Source organism: Epinephelus fuscoguttatus, linkage group LG1 (assembly GCF_011397635.1).
Source record: "Epinephelus fuscoguttatus linkage group LG1, E.fuscoguttatus.final_Chr_v1".
Classification (NCBI taxonomy): Eukaryota; Metazoa; Chordata; class Actinopteri; order Perciformes; family Serranidae; genus Epinephelus; species Epinephelus fuscoguttatus.
The window spans coordinates 46,671,933-46,695,931 of NC_064752.1; the positions used below are offsets into that span (position 1 = coordinate 46,671,933).

The 23,999-nt window shown below is 40.3% G+C and overlaps 1 protein-coding gene across 1 annotated transcript; it reads left to right on the forward strand.

Annotated features, from left to right (window-relative positions):
* Positions 1-694: 694 nt before the first annotated feature.
* On the forward strand, positions 695-23,147 carry LOC125885513 (adhesion G-protein coupled receptor G5-like). Its single transcript, XM_049571096.1, has 15 exons — positions 695-2,276; positions 2,390-2,462; positions 4,849-5,114; positions 9,834-10,023; positions 12,056-12,101; positions 12,386-12,500; positions 14,784-14,906; positions 15,119-15,226; positions 16,243-16,285; positions 16,416-16,522; positions 16,787-16,902; positions 19,519-19,775; positions 19,875-19,974; positions 20,964-21,226; positions 22,775-23,147. The coding sequence occupies exons 2-15, from the start codon at positions 2,399-2,401 to the stop codon at positions 22,900-22,902; spliced, it is 1,926 nt and encodes a 641-aa protein (XP_049427053.1). The 5' UTR covers positions 695-2,276; positions 2,390-2,398; the 3' UTR covers positions 22,903-23,147.
* Positions 23,148-23,999: the final 852 nt, after the last annotated feature.

Genomic DNA, 23,999 nt, shown 5'->3' on the forward strand with positions numbered 1-23,999 from the left:
AGTGTTAAGGCCTAGACACATCAAACAGACAGTGGCGACAAAAGCCCCCTGCTGCGTCACCTCACTTCGCTGTGTCTTGGCCACAAAGCTGCACATGAACACACTACAAAGACTTCAACTGATGGCCAACCAGCAGGTATGTTCTGCACCTGCATGAGAGGAAATAGCTCACACCAGCAGATGGCAGTCGTCTACAATACTCATTCAAAAAGGGAAACCAGAAGACTGTCTTGAAACTAGTTATCAAGTTAACACATTAACAATGCACTCCAGAGTTGAAAGAACAGAGCATATTTAGTGTGAGCCAGTGAATAATAACACAAACTATCAGCAAACATTTCTGCCAGAGAAAAACTAGCTGTAACAAGTTTGTTGCAGTCTCACTTCCTCTTGGGTTTAGCACTTTCTTTAATTTCCTTAAAACTGACTGGCTAAACTGCCAATCAGTGATTTCAGTCATTGAGCAGTTGCTGGTGCTAATTCAACATACTGAATTGGCAAAAAAAAAAAAAAAAAAAAAAAAAAAAATCTAGCAAGGTTATTTTATTAGCATATTTAACACTACAAATGGGTAAGTATATGAAACATTAGTCACACCGTGACCATTCGACTCGCGCAAAAAAATCGGCGTCTCCTCTATTTTCGAGCTTGCTCGCGAAAGCAGCGCGACTCGAGCAGCGCGTAGAACGGATGTGGTGTGAATGCTCTAACCTGTTTACATGCTTGCCGAAATGAAAACGCGAGTAACCAGCGACCGCTCGCGAGCGCTACCGGAACGCATCGCTTGCAGCCATGGAGAAAAGGAGGAGTGCGGTGCTCCACGCATCTGTTCTGTGGGATTCTTTAAGTATAATTAAAGCTTATTTAGGAGATAATTATAGGCCTAAGTATTAGCACATGGCTGTTTAAAGGAAAAGAGTGGAGAATAAAGTGAGGAGAGGAGAGGACATTTAGCATCTGCAGCTGAGCACAGGCCTACTTTGTAGTTTGGAGGGTAGATTTGTTGGTGTAATATTTTATTTATTCAGAGAACAGCGTTTTTTAGTTTTGTGTAAAGCTTTGTCGATTGTGATGGTCATTTACTTTATAGACAACTAAGGTGTGCACAATGTGTAACTGTTTTGTTGTTGCCTGTTATAAATAAATGATAAATGTACAAAATGAGTGTATTTGTGTACCAGCTGCTAGGTGTATAGTATAGATCATCAGATAATCAGGCCCCTCATATGTAAGGTAGACATTTCCCCTGCACATTACAGTGCACAAATGTTCTATGTGTACTTAGGCCTCAAGAAACCCTCCCAGCAAAACTGTGTGCACTTTGTGTGCACACAATTTTTCATTTATTTATTTTCATCAGCATGTCGCGTGCACCAAAAAAAAAAAGTGAGGGGAGGCTGTTTTTTCCACTTGAGCACCTGCTCTACAAAAGTAATTATGCTTCTCCTGTTTTTCTCCTGTTGCTCCTCCCATTTTTCCATGTAACTACTGCCTCTGCATACTTTCACCTAGAGAAACCATTCAAATGTCAAAACCTTATGCTCTTTAAGGTTTAATTTATGCTTGTGTATAACTTTTTTCAGAGTTTTATGCCTTTAAAGTGCAAAGCATTTCTTTTTACAGCCTTGTAGTTCATTTCTAGGTCCACCTTTTACAGACTAACAGTTCACCTCCCAGCTTAGTGCAGTGTAATGCATTTGTGCTTTAAATTTCCTGTATTTTCAGCGATGCTTATTTCAGCTGTCAAATTTCTTTCTACTGTGGTGGCAGAGAGAGAGAGTAAGTTTACATGTCACGCCAATTCAGCAAGTTAAAATGTTGTGCAACAGAGATTCTAGTGTTTTGAGCTGTAAATGATGTTCTGTTATCAAGCTCCATGTAAAGGAAAAGTTGTCTTAAATGCACATACGTAAACACCCTGCACTCTCTGTGTAGTGGTAACACTTTTTTACAGATGTTCATATACAGCACACATTTGCACACATCCATATGTACAGAAGGGATTCATGTTGTCAGTGGGGGACATTTTTGCTTTCTGTCAAACATTTCTAGAGAACTGAGTCCTCCAATGTGTGTTCTCACTTGTGGCGAGCTGCTTGAAGGGGAGGTGACACCAGCCACTTCCCTCAGGTTTTGTATTTTACTTTTTTTCCCACGTTTGAGTTATAGTCCAATAGTTTGTTTTGAATACAAAGTGGTAAAGTGATAACAAGGTATTTTTAAGGTGAGACAACGGATTTGGCTTTAAAAGATTTCGGGATAAAACTCATACTGAGGTAACTATCTCTTCGTCATCAGTGTTGATGAATGACTTTAATTTTTCAGGTAGTTAAACTATTTTGTTTGTCTTTTACAAGTGCATTTCTCTTTCTTTGTTTCCCAATAACAGCTGTTACCAATGGAGCCTCGGCTGACAGATAACCTGAGGGTTGTGTTTATCTTGATCATCCTCCTCTCTACAGGTAAGACAATCACATTAGGAAAAAAAAAATCTTTATCTTAAGTTACTCTTTTGGCCACATATCATTGTCACATCTGTATTACTACACACTGCATCCCTGCTGTGTCGACTCCTGTACGTGATATATGTTATGGGTAGAAGTGTACAAGAAGAGACAATAAAAAGCAACATACGATAGAAAACTGCCTATTTAAATCTTTTATATTTGTGTGCCATCCATTTTTACAGCACTTTGGTCAGCTGTGGTTGTTACTAAGTGTGCTGTATACATAAAATTGATTTGATTTGGTTTAAAAATGGCACCACATGTTTCTTCTGTAGAAGATGATGATCTGATTAGATCATTAAGCATTTACCATGTAGCTGTTTGCATTTTTGAACAAAACACAGCGACTTTAGAGTACTTTTACTTTATCTGTAACAGTATTAGTATTACGTAGTACATGTTGACATATATGTCATCAAATTTGTAACTGATGGAGTGCCCAGTGGCTCACCTGGTGGAGTACAAAGTCTTTGCCACACCGGCCACAGGTTGGAATCGAATGTGGCCCTTTCTACATTTCATCTCCTCTCTTTCCCCCTTTCACGCTACTAGCTGTCCTATCAAATGAAGACAAAAATAACATTGTAATTGATGTCCTAATTGCCATTATGTGTTACATGTTATATTTCATAATAAGTGTAGCATTGTGGGCTTTAGGCACAAGTGCCTCCTAAAACAATATAAAGTATTTACTGACACAAGAACGCAATTTAACTTGTACCCAGAACTGTGTGAGGGTCATTATCTTGAAGCAAGGGAGGATATATGAGCCCCAGTGAGGGTCAATAAGATTATTAGGTTTAGTAAATGATGTTCAGAAATCATTTCATATCACATCTGTTGTGGTAAACCACACTGTAAAAAATACTCTGTTACAAAAACTCTGCATTGAAAATGTTACGTTAGTAAAAGTATGTAAGTATGATCAGGAAAAAAGTACTCAGGCAGAAAAGTTTAAATAAATGTGTAAAAATAAAATAATTCAGTGGCGCAAAATGAAAGCAAATCTTTGTATCTGATATGCTGAAAGTATGAAATGTTTTTTGCATCAAAAATTACTTAAACTATTTTCAAAATAGTTATCAATTAATTCTCAAATCAGTCAATTAATCATTTAAGGTGCTCTGTATATTTTCATATTGTTTGTGCGCAAAACTCTTAATTTTTAAAGTAACTAGTAGCCTAACTAAAGTTAAATAATTGTAGTGGAGTAAAAAAAAATACAACATTTCCCTCTGAAGTGTAGAAAAGGAGAAGCAGAAGGAGGCATGCGATTAGAATAACAAGTAAAGTAAAAGTACTTCAGATTAGTACTTTAGTACAGTACTTGAGTAAATGTATTTAGTTACATTTCACTACTGGTCAGCAGAGGAACACACAGTAACTGAAATTACAGTAATGGGAATCAGTGGATCATGAATAGAAATCTTTTTTAGCCCTGAAATGTAATAATCCATTAATTATAATTACTTTAAAACACAATCAAAGTTTGATTTTATAAAATTCATGCGCTTTTTAAGTGTTTCTCAAATGTCAAACTTATGTTTACTCAGATTGTGCAGCAATTTGTGGACTGTGAAACCTGCATGTTTGTCTCTTTTCTTGGTAAGTGCGCTCTCGACCACTCTTAAATGATCTCTTGCCAAAAAGAGGAGCAAAAAATAAGAAAACAACAACAGCCAAATTATCCACAGAGGTCTCTCCCTCTCCAAAAGAAACAGACTTGGTGATTTGAAACAGTGAAACACGGAGTGACACATTTTTACATTACATTCATTGAAGGCGGCTAGTGCAACACATGCTAATGTGTGGTCACTTTTTTCTCTCCGAAAACATAAAATGCAGACATTTAGGAGGTTTTCACCGGAAGCTGAATTATCCACAGCGGTCTCTACCCCTCCTAAACAAATGTACCTGGTGATTTAAACCACTAGAAACACTGAGTAAAGCAATTTCACATTACAAACGAGTGTAACTTCGATGCTGCACGTTGCAGCTGGGCTTCTTACTACGGTGGCCAACGCGAAAATGTGAATGGACTTATCTGGAGCCAGTGTTTGGTTTGTCCGTTCTGGGCTACAGTAGAAACATGACAATGCAACTTGGCTATTTCCATAAACAAGGACCCTCTCCCTATGTAGATATACTAAACAGCTCATTTTAAAGTGAGGAGAACACAACAATTTCTATTTTCAGGTCATATACATTACAGAAAACAAATTTATTATACATTCAATTCAATTTCTGCCAATATACCCCCCCAAATCCTATACACTGGACCTTTAAAAGAAACCAAACATCAAGCCACCTTTTGTCAGTGTGTCCCTATTGTTTCCTTCAGGTTTCAGTGAAAACGACCTCGACTGGAATTTTTGTGGCACCTGGCGCCATGGCAAGGGCCCCCTGAGCTTGAATGTCAACCTCTCCACAGGCTGTAGTGGGATCTCAATCTCAGCTAATCAGAGCTCTCTGTCCATTGATGGGCAGATCACAGCCCAGTGTCGGCGGTCTGAAGTGATTCTCGTCAAGGAGCTTGGACATGAATCAGAGGAGGAAAATCAATTCTGTCTGTATTGGGAGCCGTTGCTGGACCAGCTGATGCTGCAGGTAAAACAGAAAATGGAGGAAGGAGACAAGATGAGGATTTATGGAGGAGTTTCCATATGGTGAAACATCTAAACACTAATATAACCAAGGTTATTGTTTTTTAAACTGTCATTTTCCACCCAGCTGGCATGGTGGTGCAGTGGTTAGCAATGTTGCCTCACAGCAAGGGAGTTTCTGGTTCAAACCCAGGGTGGGGGAGCCCTTCTGTGCAGAGTTTGCATGTTCTCCATCAGCGGTCATAGGTAATAGGTTAATTGGTAACTCTAAATTGTAACCATTCTAACCATAGGTGTGAATGTGAGTGTGAATGATTGTCTGTCTATATATTAGCTCTGCGATAGTCTGACGACCTGTCCGGGGTGTACCCTGCCTCTCGTCCAGTGACAGCTGGGATAGGCTCCAGCCCCCCTGCGTCGTCTAGCTCAAAGTAGTAAGTGGGTTTCTAGGTGGGTTAAGGTTTCTACTTCCTACCAAGTGAAAAGCATATATTGCAAGAACAAACAGAAAATGTGTACCGCATACAATTACGCCAGCATTGCCTAACCAGTTCAGATCCCCCATCCATTCCAGTGGACATAATATTTCTAGGATGTCTAGATCTGTGACTACTGTTGTCTGACTCCACCTCAATAGAGTGCCCCAGGAATACGTCCTAAAACCCAGAAATTAGTTAACATTTTAGTTCTGATGGTTCCCTCATCTCAAAGTCAGTTTTCTGAATTGTTTTTTGGTTTGCCGTCTGAAATAAGAGACTTTCACAGTTTGTTCTACAACATAAAATACTTCAGTAAATACCCCACTGTGGATGTTGAAACTCTACTGTCTCTTAAGAAAGAGCAATTGCATACAAGTGGCTGAATGGGACTTCAGGGTGCCTTCATGTTGAACAAGGCTTTACAGCCTTGTTGTGGTAGTGATGTTAAGTCATGCGAGCATGGTGTGGGTGGTTTAAAGACTATCCTTAGCTTCTTATTTCTGGGGTTTATACTTAGGCTTCAAAAATCATAAAAGTGATGTTTATTTGTGCAGATTATCTTGCTGTACAAAACATGTGAGTACCATAAATGTTTATCTGCCACGGAGCTTATCTTCTGCAAAAATCCAAAATCCAATAGAAAAATCCCATTGGCATTTTGACAAGGGAACCACGGCGAAGCTAACTTCTGTCTTGACCTATAAAAAAACATTATCCCTGGAGTATTCTATTCTCAGACTTTGACTGGTTGTCTATAAGCCACTTAGTAGGTTCCACATCATCTAAAGTGGACTGACGTAGAGCCACACACACCCCTTTATTTTGTTTTTACAAGGATGCAGACTTTTTCTTAAACAAGGATGGTGGACTGTGAGGCAAAGAGGAAGCACGAGGCACATTTCAGTCTAGAAATAATTTTGTTACCATACATAATTTGTGTTTAAACTGTTTTTAATGTAAACATCACTTGTAATACTAGAGAAGCAATTTCTGAAGAAATTGCGGGTGTGAATGCTGCGAGCTGAAGCCACGCTGCAATGCTGCCTTGAATACAATAAAGTTTGAATGATTTGAATGTTTGTTGAAAAGCTGACGCCACACTCAATAGCTGCCTATTATAAAATAAAGTTTGAATGATTTGAATATTTGAATGTTTTACTGAGATTTATGAAATCCAATATGGCCACCGCCTAGTGACACTACAATATACAAATTAGATGAGTTACTTTACTCCCATCAGATTCCTCTTCCTTTATTTTGAGGATGAGACGACAAAAACAGCACAAAACAAAAGAAATGTACTGTGTAAACATGTTAAAAATGCTGTTTTACTGAGATTTATGAAATCCAATATGGCCGCCGCCTAGTGACGCCACGATATGCAAATTAGATGAGTTAATTTACTCCCATCACAAACTTTGGGTCATGATGAATAGTTTTCTCATTTACAGTATGCCTTTATCTCTCACCACTTTCATGCGAAAGCCTTTTGAAATGTTGAAATGAATATTTTCCTCAAATAACTCTGGCAACTAAAGGGTTAAAATGGAGATTCTGCCCCTGTCATGTCTGCATGTAAGATGTAGACACGCACACACGCACACACACACACACACATCATGTTTCTGTGAGTTTGTGTGGCACAGCGGTTGCCATGGTAATAAACTAGGTGCACCTGGCAGAAGAGCAGAGAGAGACAGACAGAACACAGAGAAGAGAGCTCTTTTAGAGGAGATTTAACTCCTCAAACAAATTCTTCGCATACCCAAAGCGTTGGTCCCATCATGAAAATAAAGTGATGGTGAGAGACAGCCACTTCTCGTGAACGTACGTGTCGTGTTTTATATTTCTCGAGTCCAAAATGGGGTCACCAGAGTGAGTTACAAATGTGTTGCACCTCAGCTGTTTCCAGAAATTTCTCCTCTCAGATTACATGGGAGTGAATGAGAAAAAAAAACGGCGCTCCCTTCGCTTTGGAGCCGCTCAGCAAAAATGTGTAGATGTGACAGATTCCATGTCAACATTTCTGTGAGCAGGACAAATTTTCCTACGTTTTGTGGTATAAATTGTGCATGTACAGTGAAAATTGTGGCCGTATGAGCAAGTTAAAGAGAAAATTCAAGTATGAGTAGAGGGCTGTGTGTGTGTGTGTGTGTGTCTGTGTGTGCAGCCGTTGCCATGGCGATTCCTGACTTGCCTGCACCTGAGTGGCACACAGACAGCTCATGAGAGCAGAGGAGCAAAGGCTGTTTTTAATGGGTTTTCACTCCTCGAACAAGTTCTTCCCATACCCAAACCGTTGGTCCCATAATGAAAATAAAGTGATTGTGAGAGACAGCCACTTCTTGTGAACGCACGTGTCGAGTTTTATATTTCTCGAGTCCAAAATGGGGTCACCAGAGCGAGTTACAAATGTGTTGCACCTCAGCTGTTTCCAGAAATTTCTCCTCTCAGATTACATGGGAGTGAATGAGAAAAAAATCGGCGCTCCTTTCGCTTTGGAGCCGCTCAGCAAAAATGTGTACGTGTGACAGATTCCATGTCAACATTTCTGTGAGCAGGACAAATTTTCCTACATTTTGTGGTATAAATTGTGCATGTACAGTGAAAATTGTGGCCGTATGAGCGAGTTGAAGAGAAAATTTCTTAATTAATTTTCAGCTGCTCTTCACTCTAGTGATGACATCACTCACTCTAGCTCACGCAATACACACCCATTATAAAGTCTGAGAAGGGCTGAAAACTTCATGGATTTTAAACTGACTTTGTAGAAAAACTAAAAGAGATATTGAAAATTTGAATTAGTTCCTGAAAGTCGACAACAGCGTCAACATTTGAGAGTTGGAATGGAGTTTCTCGTCAATGTATGAATTCGTGATGTGTGGGTGAAGATGAGTGAGTTTGAAGGATTTTCTCATTGACTTCCATTATAACAAAGTTTCAGAAAACGCTGAATATTTTTGAAAGTTTGAATGGTATTGAAAAGTTGAATCATATGTAAAATGTCAGCAAAATGATGAATATTTTCCATTTTAAATGGAGTTTCTAGCTGAAAGTATGAATGGGTAGTCAGAGTTTGAAAAAAGGTGAAATTTTTAGATTTTTGAGGATTCCGTAATGCATTCCCAATGGGAAAAGGATTTGGGAAAAATCGGAAATATCTCGGAAAGTACGAATTTTAGGAAAAAAGTGAATACATCCGTGAATGTCCTAATTCAGCTGAACGTTTTCATGTTTGAACGGTTTTAATCGGTTGAAGTTTGTAGAACTAGTAGCGGTCCAACCGTTTTTGCTCCATCCGCTTTAATAGAAGTCGGAATTTTAACGTTGAATTCCCGGGAAAATATGAAGGTTATGGAAAAATTTGAAAGTTTCCGATAATGTCCTAATGAAGCTGAATCTGAAGAAGTTTGAATGGTTTGAATCGGATGAAGTATGTTGAAGATAATTGATGTTGAAAAACGCGGCGGAAGAATAAGAAGAAGAAGAAGAAGAAGAAGAAGAAGAAAAATAAAGAATTTTGGTAGTAGAAGAACATAGGTTGTGAATGCTTGCAGCATTCACACCCAATTATTCATACATGTCAAAAAATCATAAGATTTATAGCTTTTACTCAGGATTTTTTTAAATAAAAAATCTGTCCTTTGGAATGGACGGTCGATCTGAGCGTAAAATAACCGCAAAATGAATAGCTATACTTCTGATTTGATTTTCTAATGATACAATCAGCTTATAATGCATCCTATTGATTATTTCCTAAGAATATTCATCTCAGGAGGATTTAAACATACTGTTTTCTGGACATACTTCAGAAATGAGGATATGTTGGGTGGTGATGACAAATACAGTGCACAATATTCAATTTGTTTATAACCATCACCACTAAAAATAAATTAAGTCATTCTTTAATGAAAAAAGGTCTGTTAAGACCATTTATTGTCATATTTACTATTTACTATGTTAATATCACTGCAGATCATGAGCCAGCCAGGCCACGCCACATCCAGTGTGAACAGTCCAATTAATTAACATGGGCGCCAGAAGCAAATGGCCAGTGCTCCACAGAAAAATGGTGCACTTAGTGGCACTCCAGCATGAACCGAGTGTTGGAGTAGAAATCCATCATTACAGTTTTTTTCCTTGGTGTTTGAAAAATAAATGGGTTCTGGGCAGGCTAATTGCATTCCTTGTTAAAGAGCTTAATAAACGTTGCTCAATTTAGTTTTTCTTGTTTTGTTGTACAGCTTGGAGGGAAGAACCTTTATCTGTGCTGGCCGACCAGCCTGCAGGGCTCCTGCTGCACTGATCTCACTGATGGTGATTACAGCACACCTGGAGCAGCCTATGGCCTCATGAATGTAATGGTCAAAGCTGATTACGTCACTGACAAAATAAGAACAGCCTATATGTTCAGTGGATATTCCATCAACTGCAGTAAGGAAGAATGAATGGTGTCTGTTGTACATGTGTAAATAAACTAAGCACAAAAAGTAAGGAAATTTGTGTTTGGTAGATTATTTCTTTGTTGTAACAATGCTTCTTGGCAATACATCTTATACCGTTGGAAAGCCTGTTTATTTCCCTTTCAAATGGTGCCATATTTATAAGGAATATGCATTTGTGGGATGAGCAGCAGAGCTGAGTATGTGGGTTGCGCCCATGAAAAATTTGGCAAATCTTCTCTGCCAATGCCAAACAGCTTTTTTTTTGTTGTTGTTGCTATTAACTCTTGTTTTGAGCTTCTGGTACCCCCTGGTGCTGACAATCAGGTGCCTCCTCAATTTCGTTGTAGTTGTACAATGACAATAAAGAGATTCTGATCATCAGCACCTGTGAGCATGGGCCGTGGTACAGTGGTCAGTTGGTGTCTGCTCCAAGAATCAGCATGCCACGTTTGGATAGGGCCCGTAAGATAAGGCAACTTCAAGCTGGTGTTCCGCCCAACCAAGTTGTGGCATTATTTGGAGTGAGCCCTAGCACCATCTGAAAACTGAAGGCCAAGTTCCACATAATGGGTGATGTCAGACACAGGCCGCGAAGTGGGCATTCCAAGAAGATGGCACCCCAAGGAGACCGTTTCCTCATCTTGTCAGCACTTAGGAACCGTAGGCAGTCTTCTACAAATATGCAGTCAAGGTTTGCAGGATGATATGGCTGACGGCTCTCTGCCCAGACAATCCGGAACAGACGCAGCCAATCTCCGGTCTCATAGGGCTGCCAGGAGGCCTGCTATGACTGCCCTTCACCATCAGGCCCGTTTGCACTGGTATCAGCAACACTTGCACTGGCGCCTTAACATGTGGAGGAACATTATATTCAGCGATGAGTCCAGATTCTGCCTATGGCAGTTGGATCGAAGGGTCAAAGTGTGGAGAAGACGCGGAGAATGCTTCGCTGATTGCTGCACTGATAGAGTTACATCTTTTGGTGGAGGCAGTGTTATGGTGTGGGGCGGCATCTGCCTCACTGGAAAAACAAGGCTTGTCATCATTGGAGGCAATCTCAATGCAGAGAGATATCAAGATGAAATTCTGCAACCAGTGGCAAACCCCATATCTCAGTCTGGGACCGAACTCTATCCTCCAAGATGAATTCAGAATTTGGGAGTGGGGAGGATGGAATGGCCTGCCAGCAATCCTGACCTCAACCCCACTGAACACCTGTGGGATCAGCTTGGGCGCGCTGTTCGTGCCAGAGTGACCAACACAACCACTTTGGCTGACTTGCGACAAATGCTGGTTGAAGAATGGGATGCCATCCCACAGCAGTGTGTGACCAGCATGAGGAGGAGGTTGTGGCTGTCTATGGTTCTTCCACATGTTACTGAGGCTCCTGTTTGTTAAATGGATAAATTGTTAAATTGCCAATATGTCTTGTTTCTTCAGACTTCACTCATCCAATCCACCAAACAACACCAAACGAGAGTCAACAGCAAAAAAAAAAAAAAAAAAAAAGCTGTTAAGCATTTGCAGAGAAGATTTGGCAAATTGTTCATGGGCACAACCCACATACTCAGCTCTGCTGCTCATCCCACAAATGCACATTCCTTACAAATGTGGCACCATTTGAAAGGGAAATAAGCAGACTTTCCAATGGTATAAGATCTATTGCCAAGAAGCACTGTTACAACAAAGAGATAACCTATCAAACCCAAATTTCCCAACTTTTTGTGCTTAGTTTAGAATATATTTAAAGGTTTTACTGATTGAACATAAAGTGAATACTGTCTGTATTATATTCTGCTCCTCTAGGTCAGTGTTACCTCACTGAATGTCCTTTTCTTCTTTTAAATGTATCTAAGAGTTAATGGATTACCTTTTAAACATAAAGACATAAAGAGTTTACTTCATTCAGTCCAAACTTCAGAGATCATACAAATTGACTTAAGATTCAGATTTCTATTAAATTGTAACAGTTTCAAAGCTTTGTTTTTTTGTTTTGTTTGTTTGTTTTTTGTTTTTTGCAGAGGCATTATGTGATCAAGAGAGCCAGGGATCATCCCAAGTCAACATGTAAATTACTTTCTTATTTTTTTTTTAAATGTACCATCACATTTACTGTCAAAGTAGCATGGCAGTTTTTGGTCAACATCCTTTCTCACATGACTTTGTTGTAAATGCTAAGGCTACTGTTGTTAAATATTTACGTAATCAAGGGAAATTCTGACAACAAACAGCAAGTGAAACTTTACTATGTTAGAGTCGGGGTAACAACAATGATCTTGCTTCTTTTGAATGACCAACTGAAACCACAGTTTTTAACGTAATATCACAGTGGTGTGTGCTGATGTGTGCAGGACTAAGGAGACTGCGGGGATGTCCTGGGCTAGAGGGACTATGCACAGTCTCTGCGCTCACAGCTCTGAGGTGGAAATGAAAGAGGATTTCAGAGGCTACAGTGTCACATCACCTGTAAGACAAGCACACAATATGAGGTGGGGTGGGTTTTGAGGGCCTTCTTGAATGCTGACAGTGTGGGGGCATTTTTTATGTGGTGTGAATTCCAGAGAGAGGGGTCAGCAACTGAAAGCAGAGGATCTATCCAAGGGGTAGCATGTAAAGGATGGAGAGAAAGGGTCCAAGCATCTCGGGGGACAGTGTGGGTGACAGGAACTATGGATGACTTGTAGTTGCTGATAGAGATGAATTGATGTCTGTCAGAAAGGTAGGGCTGGAACCAGGAGAGGGCAGTGCCAGTGATGCCAAGGGTGGATTTGAGGCATGTGATGAGTGTGGAATGGTTAATGGTGTCAAAAGCAGCGCTGGGATAAAGAAGCATGATCAGACCGTAGTCCGAGGATGATAGCACGTTGTTAGTGACTTTAATCAGGGCGGTCTCAGTGCTGTGAAGTGCTTCTTCGGTTGAGTAAACTTTGAACTTCAGAATTCACACTGAATTGTCATGTGTTAACCTATACGCTGTAGCCTTCACAGACCACATCAGCAAGATTGACATCACACCACTTCCGTCTTAGTTGCATTTTAGCTGAATATGAGCAAATGAAGCACATTTCCTGTGAGACGCTAACACAAACCACATCAGTTATTTATGATCTCATGCCTGTTTTGCTGGAACCATGGACCAAAAAGTAAGATTAGTTTTATGTTGGAAAACAAAGCTGTAACAATATTGCTAAGGATGGGAAAAAAAATGGATGGAAAAATTAGAATTTCTTCTTCAGAGGCAGCAATGGATAGAAAGCAAGCATTCCTGGTTAGGGGTGGACGGTAAAGCACTTAGTCTCTCAGTTAAGTTCACTGTAACTAACTGATTCAGAGATTAACTCACATTGATATCAATTTTTCCACTAAAAATCTATTCCCCCCCTAGAATTGGACAGAAAGCATTGGAAGGCATCGATTTCACTTGTTTCCACTTAAGTTTAATGCAGCTTAACTCAGTACACTGTTTCATTCCTGTGGCTGTGCCTGTCAGTTTTGAATCAGGGGCTTACTATTCACCTTATTCCTGAGGGCGCTACTGTAGAAATGATTATTATGGGTAAATCTTCCGGTGTAAGAGCGGAAATAGTTAGTCGCTTTGACGCATAACAACCAGACCATAACAACCAACGAGCTTGGTTAAAAAAACAACCAATACTTTGAGATGGCTGTCAGAGATTGCAGAGGTATGATCATGTTATCCCATCTGAGGTGTAAGGCCCAGGTCACACTGCATGCATGAGTAGTGCATGTGCATCTTGGAACTTGTTGAGGGTTTTTCTTTTTGGCGCCTGTGTAAACAGATTAGAGCAGCCTGCATGAGCAGCGCTGCAGGTATGGCTCAGCTGCTGCTCAGCTGTGGCACATCAAGAGGCTTGGAGGCTCGCTGATTTTTTCTATGTGACACATGTGGCTTCAAAATGTAGTGCTATGACAACATTTCTATGGACAGAATCCCTTTATTCGTTAACACAAGGATTTTTATTGTGAGTATCAGCTTCAAATTGTGGAAATACAGTCATTATAGCAGCATGCAGTCAGCACATACTGGTACTTTGCAAAATGTCAAGCTTGTGTCTTTTTGGGGAAAGAAAGCCAAATCCTGTAGTCAATGCAATTTGACATTTTTTGTTTGTAATTTTGACACGTCTGTATGCATTTATTTATTGTTAAACCAATGTTTGTTTTATAGTCTAATTTCTTTGTGACCTTGCCTGAATCTGGGCCTTCACAATACCTTAATAAATTAGGGTTGACTGTCATCATGTCCCTTCAGTCCACTGGCCAGATGTTGTTTATCTAGACATCCATAGATATTTATTAGGCTTGTTGTCTGTAAATAACAAATCCGTTAATAGCCAGTTTGATCCAAACTAGTCGGAGGTGACAGTCTTGTGCTGCTACAATTAATGACTTCAGGCTACTGCAGCAGCTTTTCACTCAAGCTAACATTTGCTATAAACAAATGCGAGAAATGTGAGGTTTTTGGATTTACTGTTGGTGCACTCAACAACACAGCAACTCTTTGGCATAGCGTCATTAATTTAAAGTAGGAAGTAGAAATTTGTTTTAAGTAGAAATTTGGTATGTGTATTCTGTTGCCGTCTGTGTTGAACACCAGATTGTTTTCTTCCAAAAGGTGGCATGGTGATGAATTTTTATGTATCGACTTGAAAGTGAATTGACTCAAATGCTGTTATGCCATCTCTAACTGTGCACTGATCCTTCTTCGGTGTATATTCTGTTTTCCAGGCCTCTAAAGGTGCATCTACAGAGTCCACTACCACTGTCTATATCCCCCATGCTCTGAAACAAGCTTCAGAAAAGACCAGCAAAGTCGTCTGCACTTTCTTCAAAAACAAATTCCTGTGCCCGGTAAGGTTCTGTTTCTCCTCAATTACCGTAACACAGGCAGCTGAGAGGAGATGTCAACATGACTCCATGCATATGCCTCCCGTCTTCCATTTTTCTTGATCAAAGCCTAGACTTCAAAATAATACACAAATTCCCAAATTCCACTGAGTTTGTGTGTGTGTGTGTGTGTGTGTGTGTGTGTGTGTGTGTGTGTGTGTGTGTGTGTTTTCCAGAAGGGTCACAGGATTCTTGTGGATGTGGTGGGAATCACTGCAGAGAACAAGGTCATCACTGATCTGTCTGAGCCAATTAGGATTGTCTTTCACCACAATGTCATACCTGTAAGTTTGTATGTTTTTTTGTGCCCTGATCAGTGTGATCAATGTCCACTTTATGTTGTCTGAATCTGTACTTTCAAATTTTATTGTTGATCTATTTCAGAAATACAGTAGTGGAATCTGATGAACACATAAACATAGTATTTGATGTTACATGCAGTGAATTTAATTGTTTTGGTGAACCAATTAAGTCTTGCTCACTGTTTAACTGTGGGTAATGGTGCATATAGTATATTGGTCTTATGAAGTGTATAGTTTGATATTTTTCATAAATTTTTGGTTGGGTTTGGGCTTGCCGCGGATGCTAATGAAAAAAACAAGACGTATTTTTCAGTTCCATGACGTCTGCCTCAAGCTGTCTGCCTCTCAGGCACACAGTACCCACAGAACACACAGAAACCACTCAAAGGTTTCTCTTCTTACTTCACGTCTTGCAAAAAGAGATGATGCTGTTGCTTCCTCTATGCAATGCATGCATGCACATTAACCAACCATTTAGTGTCACACCATCATCATTTGTCCCAGAAGGAATAACACTGTGGAAATCTGAAATGTTCATTTTGAGGAGAAAGAATTTAACTACGGATATTTGCAAAATACGTATATCCAGTCTAGCTATTAATTGCTGTTAAAAAGACTTGCCATAGCCAGCATCTCTTTTATCCATTCTGGGCTACCGTAGAAACAACATGGTGGTTTCCGTGGGAAAGCACCTGTTCCTTATGTAGATGTGAACAGCTCGTTCCAAGGTAACAAAAACACAGCAATTTTTAGTTTCATGTGATTGTACACTAATGGAAACATGGCTGTGAATATTGCAAACCATTTCTGACATTATATCCCAGACTGAGCCTTTAGGGATAATGTGAATATAGCAGTGGCAGGTCTTTCAATCATGACAGAATCGAAAGTGAAGAATCACAGTGTTTACCTTGAAATGTGAATATGACTGAAAATGGACAAGGATCTTAATGGGAAGCGATCACAGCTCATGTATCTTTCTCTCCCTTTTATTTTAGAATATGTATTCCAGGAAATGTGTTTCTTGGGACACTGGGAAAGGTTTGAACCCCTTACAACCAACCTTATAAATAATATTTATTCAACATATATGTCTATTTCCCCATTTATTTACCCTACCTCCCACAGAAGGTATTTAACTATGTTTAAATCTGTATTTGTCTTTGTGCAGCTCCGTTGCAGGTCACTTGGTTGGTGGATGGATGCAAGACCCAACAGAAAGGAGCAAATCAAACCGAGTGCCTCTGTAACCATCTGGGTTACTTCACTGTACTTGGGGTGAGTCATGCAGCAGACACTGCGAATTTTTACACTAGACACAAACAAATAATTAAGACAAAAAGTAACATGATGCAGAAAAAATGTACGTACCCAGCATTGTTACCAACCTACAAAACATCTCCACATAAGTTTACACACATACAGACACTATAAACATCAATTTATAGAGAAAAACACACAAAAATACATAAAAACAGAAATATATACTCATATTTAGGTGCATGAAGGCCTTGTTGCTCATTGCTCTGTGTCCTCTCACAGCAAATGAATCCTCACCCAGTGCGCCCCCTCCTGGCCCAGACCATCATTACATCTTTGGGCTGTGCCATGTCTGTGATCAGTTGTGTCACATTCATCATTTTTCTCTGCAGAAAGAGGTGAGGGCCTGTGTCCACAGGTTTTTTTCTATGTGCCATCTTCTTTTTTCAATTGTTCTCAATGATGAGAGAGTGTATGTGGCCACATGCAGCCACCTAGAGAAAAAGTATTGCGCCCAGCATCTTTTTTCAGAGCGCTCTGACTGTATTTGGACTTTTCAGAGAGGTACTGGTGTCGTCACTGCTGTTCCTTTAGCTATTGTCTATCCTGATCTGTATGATATCTTAGTCAGAAACTATCACAACAAAGCAGAGGTGGGACAAAGTCATTGTTTTGAAGTTACAAGTAAGTGTCAAGTCTTTACATTTAAAGGCCCTGACACACCAAGCCGACAGTTGGCTGTCGGTCACAGCCGGGCCGTCTGTGAGCATCTGTCGCCCTAGTTTTTGCGGTATGTCCCGCACCGTCGGCACTTCTGTGGCGGCGGCTTCATGTTGAATCAGCGGCGGAGCTTGTTTGTGAGAGAGATCAATCTGATTGGCTGTTCAGGTTTTATTTCCTCACCCCTGTAGCAAGTGAATCTGCCTGTAGTGAAACCGGGGCTAACCGGTGCTTCCTCCTCAGGCTCCACTTTACTCAGCTGCCCGACAGATCCGCTGCTTCTTCCCACTTTAACCTGAATAGCCACAGCATGACCGGCTCTCCTTTTGGATCCAACTGGAGCACCGAGTCCCGGTTTGTTATTCAGGTTAAAGTGGGAAGAAGCAGCGGGTTTATCGGGCAGCTGAGTGAAGCTGAGTTAAGTGGAGCCTGCGGAGGAAACACTGGGGCGGGACCATCTGGATGTGATAGTCCGTGGAGGTGCTGCGGTGCTTGGCTGCACAGATAGGAAACCCCTCAGCTGACAGGATGTACCACTCTCTCACTCCGCTACTTTGTTTATCTCATGCATTCGTCAGACTTCCGGTTTCCCTTTTTGCGTTATTTCCTCTCACGCAGGCGCAGAACGTACGTGCTACTTTGTGTGTTCAAATGCAACTGACACAGGGCGACATGAGGTGATGTAGACGACGCAACAGTTGGCTTTTGTCACCGTTAGTTCTTTGATGTTGGTTTGGTGTGTCAGCACCTTATGTCCCAAGTCAAAGCCCTAAGTCAAGAAAGGCAAGTCCCAAATCTAAAACTTTGAGTTTTGAGTCTTAAGCAAGTCATAATACGCTCTTCCACATATATTATGCCAATATTAAATTCACAAAAATCATTAATCCTTTTTAAAATTTGCCAACAAGTTTGCCAAAAACTTCCTTAGCTGTTCAGCTAATGTTAGCTAAGCATTAGCTCACTCACTATGTTAGCCTCAACTTAGTCTGAGTGGGCGGAAGTTCGCTGCATAGATCAGCCTCTCATTGGGTGGAACGAGTCACCCACTGAAGTCCCGCCCTACCACCTCCGGTCGCAGTTTTCAACACGTCCTTTACTAACTTTTGCGGTGTTTGATGTAGCCATTTTTCTGCCATGGTTCGCGTCCTTCTGTGGCACCGCCCAGAACGATTGTGATTGGTTGAAAGAAATACAAGCAGCCGGGGTGTTTTTTTCTCCAATCTTAAAGTGAGAGTCGGCCCAGGTCTGGTGAGCGAGACTAGTCTCGACTTGACTTGACCTCAAATGTGGTATAAAGTTGAAAATTGTTCAACTCATACATTTTGCAAACTGCAATTTGTTTTTTGTTTACCAGCATATAGTTTTAGTACATTAATAAAATGATCTTTGGTGTCATTTTTTCCTACCCAGGAACTCAGTAAAGTAACTTTTGTTCTTCATGTTTCTCTCCTGCAACTTGATTGGATGTTGTTAGATTGGTTCAAACAAAGTGGATCTGAGGAAAAAAGTGTTGACTTGCTGAGAACAAATAACATTAATGTTAGTTAATCAAGGAACTGAAGGGAAATTAACTGATTCATGGCACACTTTAAAAAATAACATACTTTTTAATCTTTGGGTTTGCGGGGAAAGGCATCAAGTATTTTAAAGTCAATGTCAGTTTTTTTGTGCCCTCATATTCATTGTTTTCAGACAAAAGGCGCTCCAAAGTGAGAGCGATGCCGCTGCAACATGCAAGCATTTCCAAGCGCCGTTTCTTCAGGGCGTGATAGCTGCACCCTGAGATAAACAGAGTTCAACTTTTGGAATGCAGCAGCACACACCATGTCATGTGACGGGGAACAACCAACCACAGATACCTTTTCCTTCTTCCATAAATATCAGTCTGTGATACATATGGAGGAAAAGTTGATCATTTTAGTGCAGGGCTACCCAGAGATTTACATCTGTTCCACGGTCAATATTTTAGACTTAATACACACTGAAGAAACAAAGTGTGGAAGAAGATCAGCTCTGTACTCAGGATTTCGAGTGAGTGGGATATGATATGGGGATGGTTATGGTCGCTTAGCAACGTCAGGCGCAACTTGCCTCAGTGCTCTTGAAAGTTGGCTCAGAGTAGGCACAAGAGTAGTGCCCAGCGCCCAACCTCAGGTTTTCTGGTGGTTAAAGGAGCACTCTCCACAAAAGATATATTTTATCTTTATATCTTTATCTTTATTTGTCAAAAAAGATAGATTATTAGGAATTAACTAACCTAGCTACTCATTTTCATTCCACTCTCCCTTCACCAGGCGATCTAGGGAGCAATCCATATCTATCCAACTGGGCTTAGCTGTGTCTCTCGCCTTCCTCAATCTGCTCTTCTTCTTTACTGGGGATGTGGCCAACATGGAGAAGAGTGCATGCACCTGGGTGGGGGCAGGTCTCCACTACACCCTACTCAGCTCCTTCACCTGGATGGGAATAGAAGTTTTCCACACATTCCACTTGATCTACGTGGGTTTCAGCCCCTTCCATAAGCCCTACATAGAGAACCTGGTCGGATTTGGTGAGCATGTTTAAAGTAATATTTCTACAAATGTACTATATGGCACATAAGGGTAAATTTGATATTAATGTATGACCATTAAACAAATACTTTTTTCAGGTCTCCCTGTTGCTCCTATAATCATCCTGGCTAGAGTCGGTGACATTTATGGAGTCAAAGAGGTTGGGCCACACGAAGATGCCTCCAATCTGTATCTGATGTAAGCAACATTATTTTATTAGGTTTGATTTTTTTTTCTCTGGAGAAACATATGCAGTAGTGCCTTTGTTATTTAAAAATTAAAGCAAACAGAGTAGCTGGAAACCCGCATAAACGAAATAACTGCAGACCAGTAAGTAGATTACCAGTCATCTCTAAAGTTGCTGAAAAGGTGCAGGAGCAACTAACTGCATACCCAAATACTGGTGATGTCACTCTTTATCCTGTGCAGTTTGGGTTCAGAACAAATCACTCAACAGAGACGACTTGCTGCTATCTAGAAACCATCACATCCATGTTAAGAGGGTATTTGACACTGCCCACCATCGCACTTTTCTCCAAACTCTCTAATTTTACCTTTTTTTCAAATGCCAGTAAGTGAATGGAGCAAGAAAGTAGCAGGCCCTTCTGCTACTTTCTTGCTCCATTCACTTACACCTGCCTCACCCTAAACAGGAATAAAAAATGTCGCTGTGTTTTGTTGTTGTTGTTGTTGTTTTTCCCATCAGACTAAATATCCAATCCTATCCCAAGGTCCACATTTAAGGCACAAAAATGCAATGCCCAGTCAAATTTAATACTTTGAAGTTAGTCTGGATCCAGCGAGAACTTTTAAGTAACATCTCAAAAAGATATCCAACACTCTAAAAATCAGCATTACAAACTTAAGAAACATCCAACATTACCTTTCCCTTGAAGCTGCCCAGCTTTTTCTTCTCTTAACTGGCTCAGTACACCACAAGCTGGTTCCAGGCCAGCACAACCACCCTGAAGCCCCTCCTCTCCATCTATATGAACTCTCTAGACAACAAACATCCCTAACCAATTATCCTGGTACAGGGTCCCAGGGGCTGGACGAGAGGTGATGGTAGGATGTTGGAATAAATGTTTTAGACAAAGCTGAATTAATTGAAACCTTATTCTGACATTTAAATCGTCCTCTTTGTGATTATTTGCTTTTCCTTCTCTGAGTGAATTTGGTGTTTCCAGGTGCTGGATGAAACAGACCCACAAGGCCTTGCTGGCCCACTGTTTCACCAATTTGACAATCCTGGCCATCCTGGTGTTCTCGGGAATCGTGATGCTCTTCCTGGTCAACAGAGAGATCCGCACCAGGGATGAATGGAGGCAGAACCGTTCGGCCTTTCTCAGCATGTGGGGCCTCATATGCCTTTTTGGGACAACCTGGGGTCTGACCTTCCTGGACTTTGGCCCTGTTTTCTTCCATTCCTGCATCTTCAACTCTTTTCAAGGTCTGTGTTTAGAGTGCACTGTGCCAAGTAAACAAATATAGACTTCTGTCAGAGATGTTGTTATACTGCAAGTATGAGGAGCTTGGCTATCAGCTTCTATCATCTTGTGTGCACTGTTACATATTTTTTTTTGTCTCATTTATAAGAGAGCATACTAGAGAGATCTATCTCAACAGGACAGAGACTTACATCTTCAGGCATTATATTATCTTACCTGACATATATTTGTAACTTAGGCAAATATACTGATCTAAATCCAGACACGCTGTTACTGGTGCCTATCAGGAGAAAAGCTGTTTCCACATATTGACCCCATTTTTGCTTCATATTCATAGTTCAGTAAGAGAATTTCCTGTGCCAACTCACTAAAATGTTACAGTTTAACAGTGTAACTGGTTAGGCTTACATATAGGCCTAGGTGATATGGCTTAAAAATAATATTGCAATATTTTCAGGCTATATCGCAATACACAAAATATACCACAATATTTTGAAATGTTCTTTGAAGTACTGTTAACTACTAAAATACAAAATTATTAAATGAACTGCAGTTACAATAAAGTTAACACGTAGCTACTGCCAAAGTAGCTACTTATCGTACTGTTACAATAAAGTTAAAGTAAGCACTGTCGAAATAAAGTGAAATTAACGTATTGTTATAATCAAATAATTCAAAGTAGAACCACTGGTGCTTTTATTTCGAAGCACCCAGCTGTGATGAGGTTTTCACTGTGTACTTGAAACTTCCGGTCAGCAGTTGTTGTTGTTAGCAGTTAGCACAAAGTTAAACTGTTACTGCTGTGCCTTTAAACATGAGGATCTATTCACTGTGAGCTGGAAACACATTTTTCCAGTTCATATTAAAAGTATTTGCAAGTCACACTGGTGCTCCATGGTCGCAAAAAGTGACAATATGCATTTACAATATGCATTGCATTCACAGTTGTTCCGTTAGAATTTTAAAGAAGGTGGATGATGTATTATGAGCTGATATTATACACAAAAAATATTACACTAAACATGTATTGAAATTTTCAGGCATTTTTGGAAAAATACACTTCTTTGCTTTCTTTTTACAATGTAGAGGAGAAGATCAGTACATCTCTCTATACAATTAGCCATTCAGCTCTCTATTTCATGTTCACCTAGCACCACTGAGCTAGCTAACATTACAGCTCAGCTGAGGAGGCAGCCATTAATGTCTACATCCTGTGATGTCATGAGCACGAGCCTCTTGTCCATGAGCAGATACTTTTGCATGGTGATACTGTTGTCAGGTGTGGTTTGATAGAAAGAAAATAGTTCCTAGATGAAACTGCTCACAACAAGGTCTGTGGATTATTTTGAGTAACCGGGTCATGATTTCTGGACATTGCTGTTGAGTTTTTCAACATTTTTAAGCACCACACTGAAACTGAAACAATCTAGATTGATGAATAGCACACCACAGGTAAGCCTTTAAGTTAGACTGCAACCAGTGATCCTGAAAAAAATTTAATAGAAAAAATAAATGGATAATTGAACCTTGGTTCTTGTCTGCTCTCCCAGGTTTCACCCTGATGCTGCGGCTCTATATGCTGGACTGGATGCAGGAAGAGACTGATGGCTCTGCTCTCGACAGCACCAGTACTGGGTCTACCAGGCAACACATGCTACATGCCCAGGAGATGAGTTAGATAGACTTAAAAAAAGGTGTGACACATAACACAGAGGAAAAATCAAAGCTGCAGCAGTCAAGCTTTTTCTTTTTCTTTTTTTTGCATTTCTGCTTTTTTTTAATGGAGAGAGACAGGAAAGGCAAGGGAGATACAGGAGATGATGTGCAACAAAGGGCCTGGGCCGGAGTGGAACCTGTGCCGCTAGGTTAAGTACTCAGCCTTAATAGTACGCACTCTACCCGGTGACCTATCAGGGCACCCGCAGCCAAGCTTTTTATGTAAAAATACAGTCTTCTTAAGTAAATTACAAAATAAAGAAGAACGTTTCACCACTGACTGCAACACTGTAGACGCCAGGGGTGGGGAAAGATGCCAGGGGTGGGGGAAAAAATCAATACAGCATAGTATCGCGACATTATGCATGGTGATATTGTATTGTATTGTAAATGCTTAATATGGCTGCACGGAGGGAGTTGAACCTGCCAACATTTCAGTTTGTCAGGTATATGCAGCATTTATGACTAATGTTTTATGATGGTGTTTGCATCACATTTTACTGCAATGAAAATCAGATGAACAGACTGAAAACTTTATCTTATGAGGTAAAACTGATGTTGACAAAGTTTTCCTTTGGGGAATTAATTTACAGTTGGAAAAAAGGTAATAAATCGCAATATATTTTATCGCAATACTCAGCATATTGCAATATCACAATAATATTGTGTGTCATGACCTAAGTATTGTGATAATATCTTATTGGGGGTCCTCTGGCAATTACCAACCCTAATAATAGATCAGTCTGTGGGGTAACACAGTGATTAATGCGGGGGAGAAGTAATAACATGGACCTGTGAGCCACTGTCTCTCCAAATTTCTGCATGTCCAGGAACTGAATTAACATCCCTGGAGTAAAGAAAGAGTAAAGTGCCTCACCTTCACTGAGTTTATATTTTAATTGTGATATCAGTGGATATTTGCCCTGTTCACAGAACTGTCCAGAAAAGTTATCCATATCCAGAGTCCACACAGCAGCTCCTCCTAGCCACTTGCTCTTCAGATGGTCCACCTGTGAGACAGTCAGACATTACACGATAAAACTCACATGTAGAGAGACT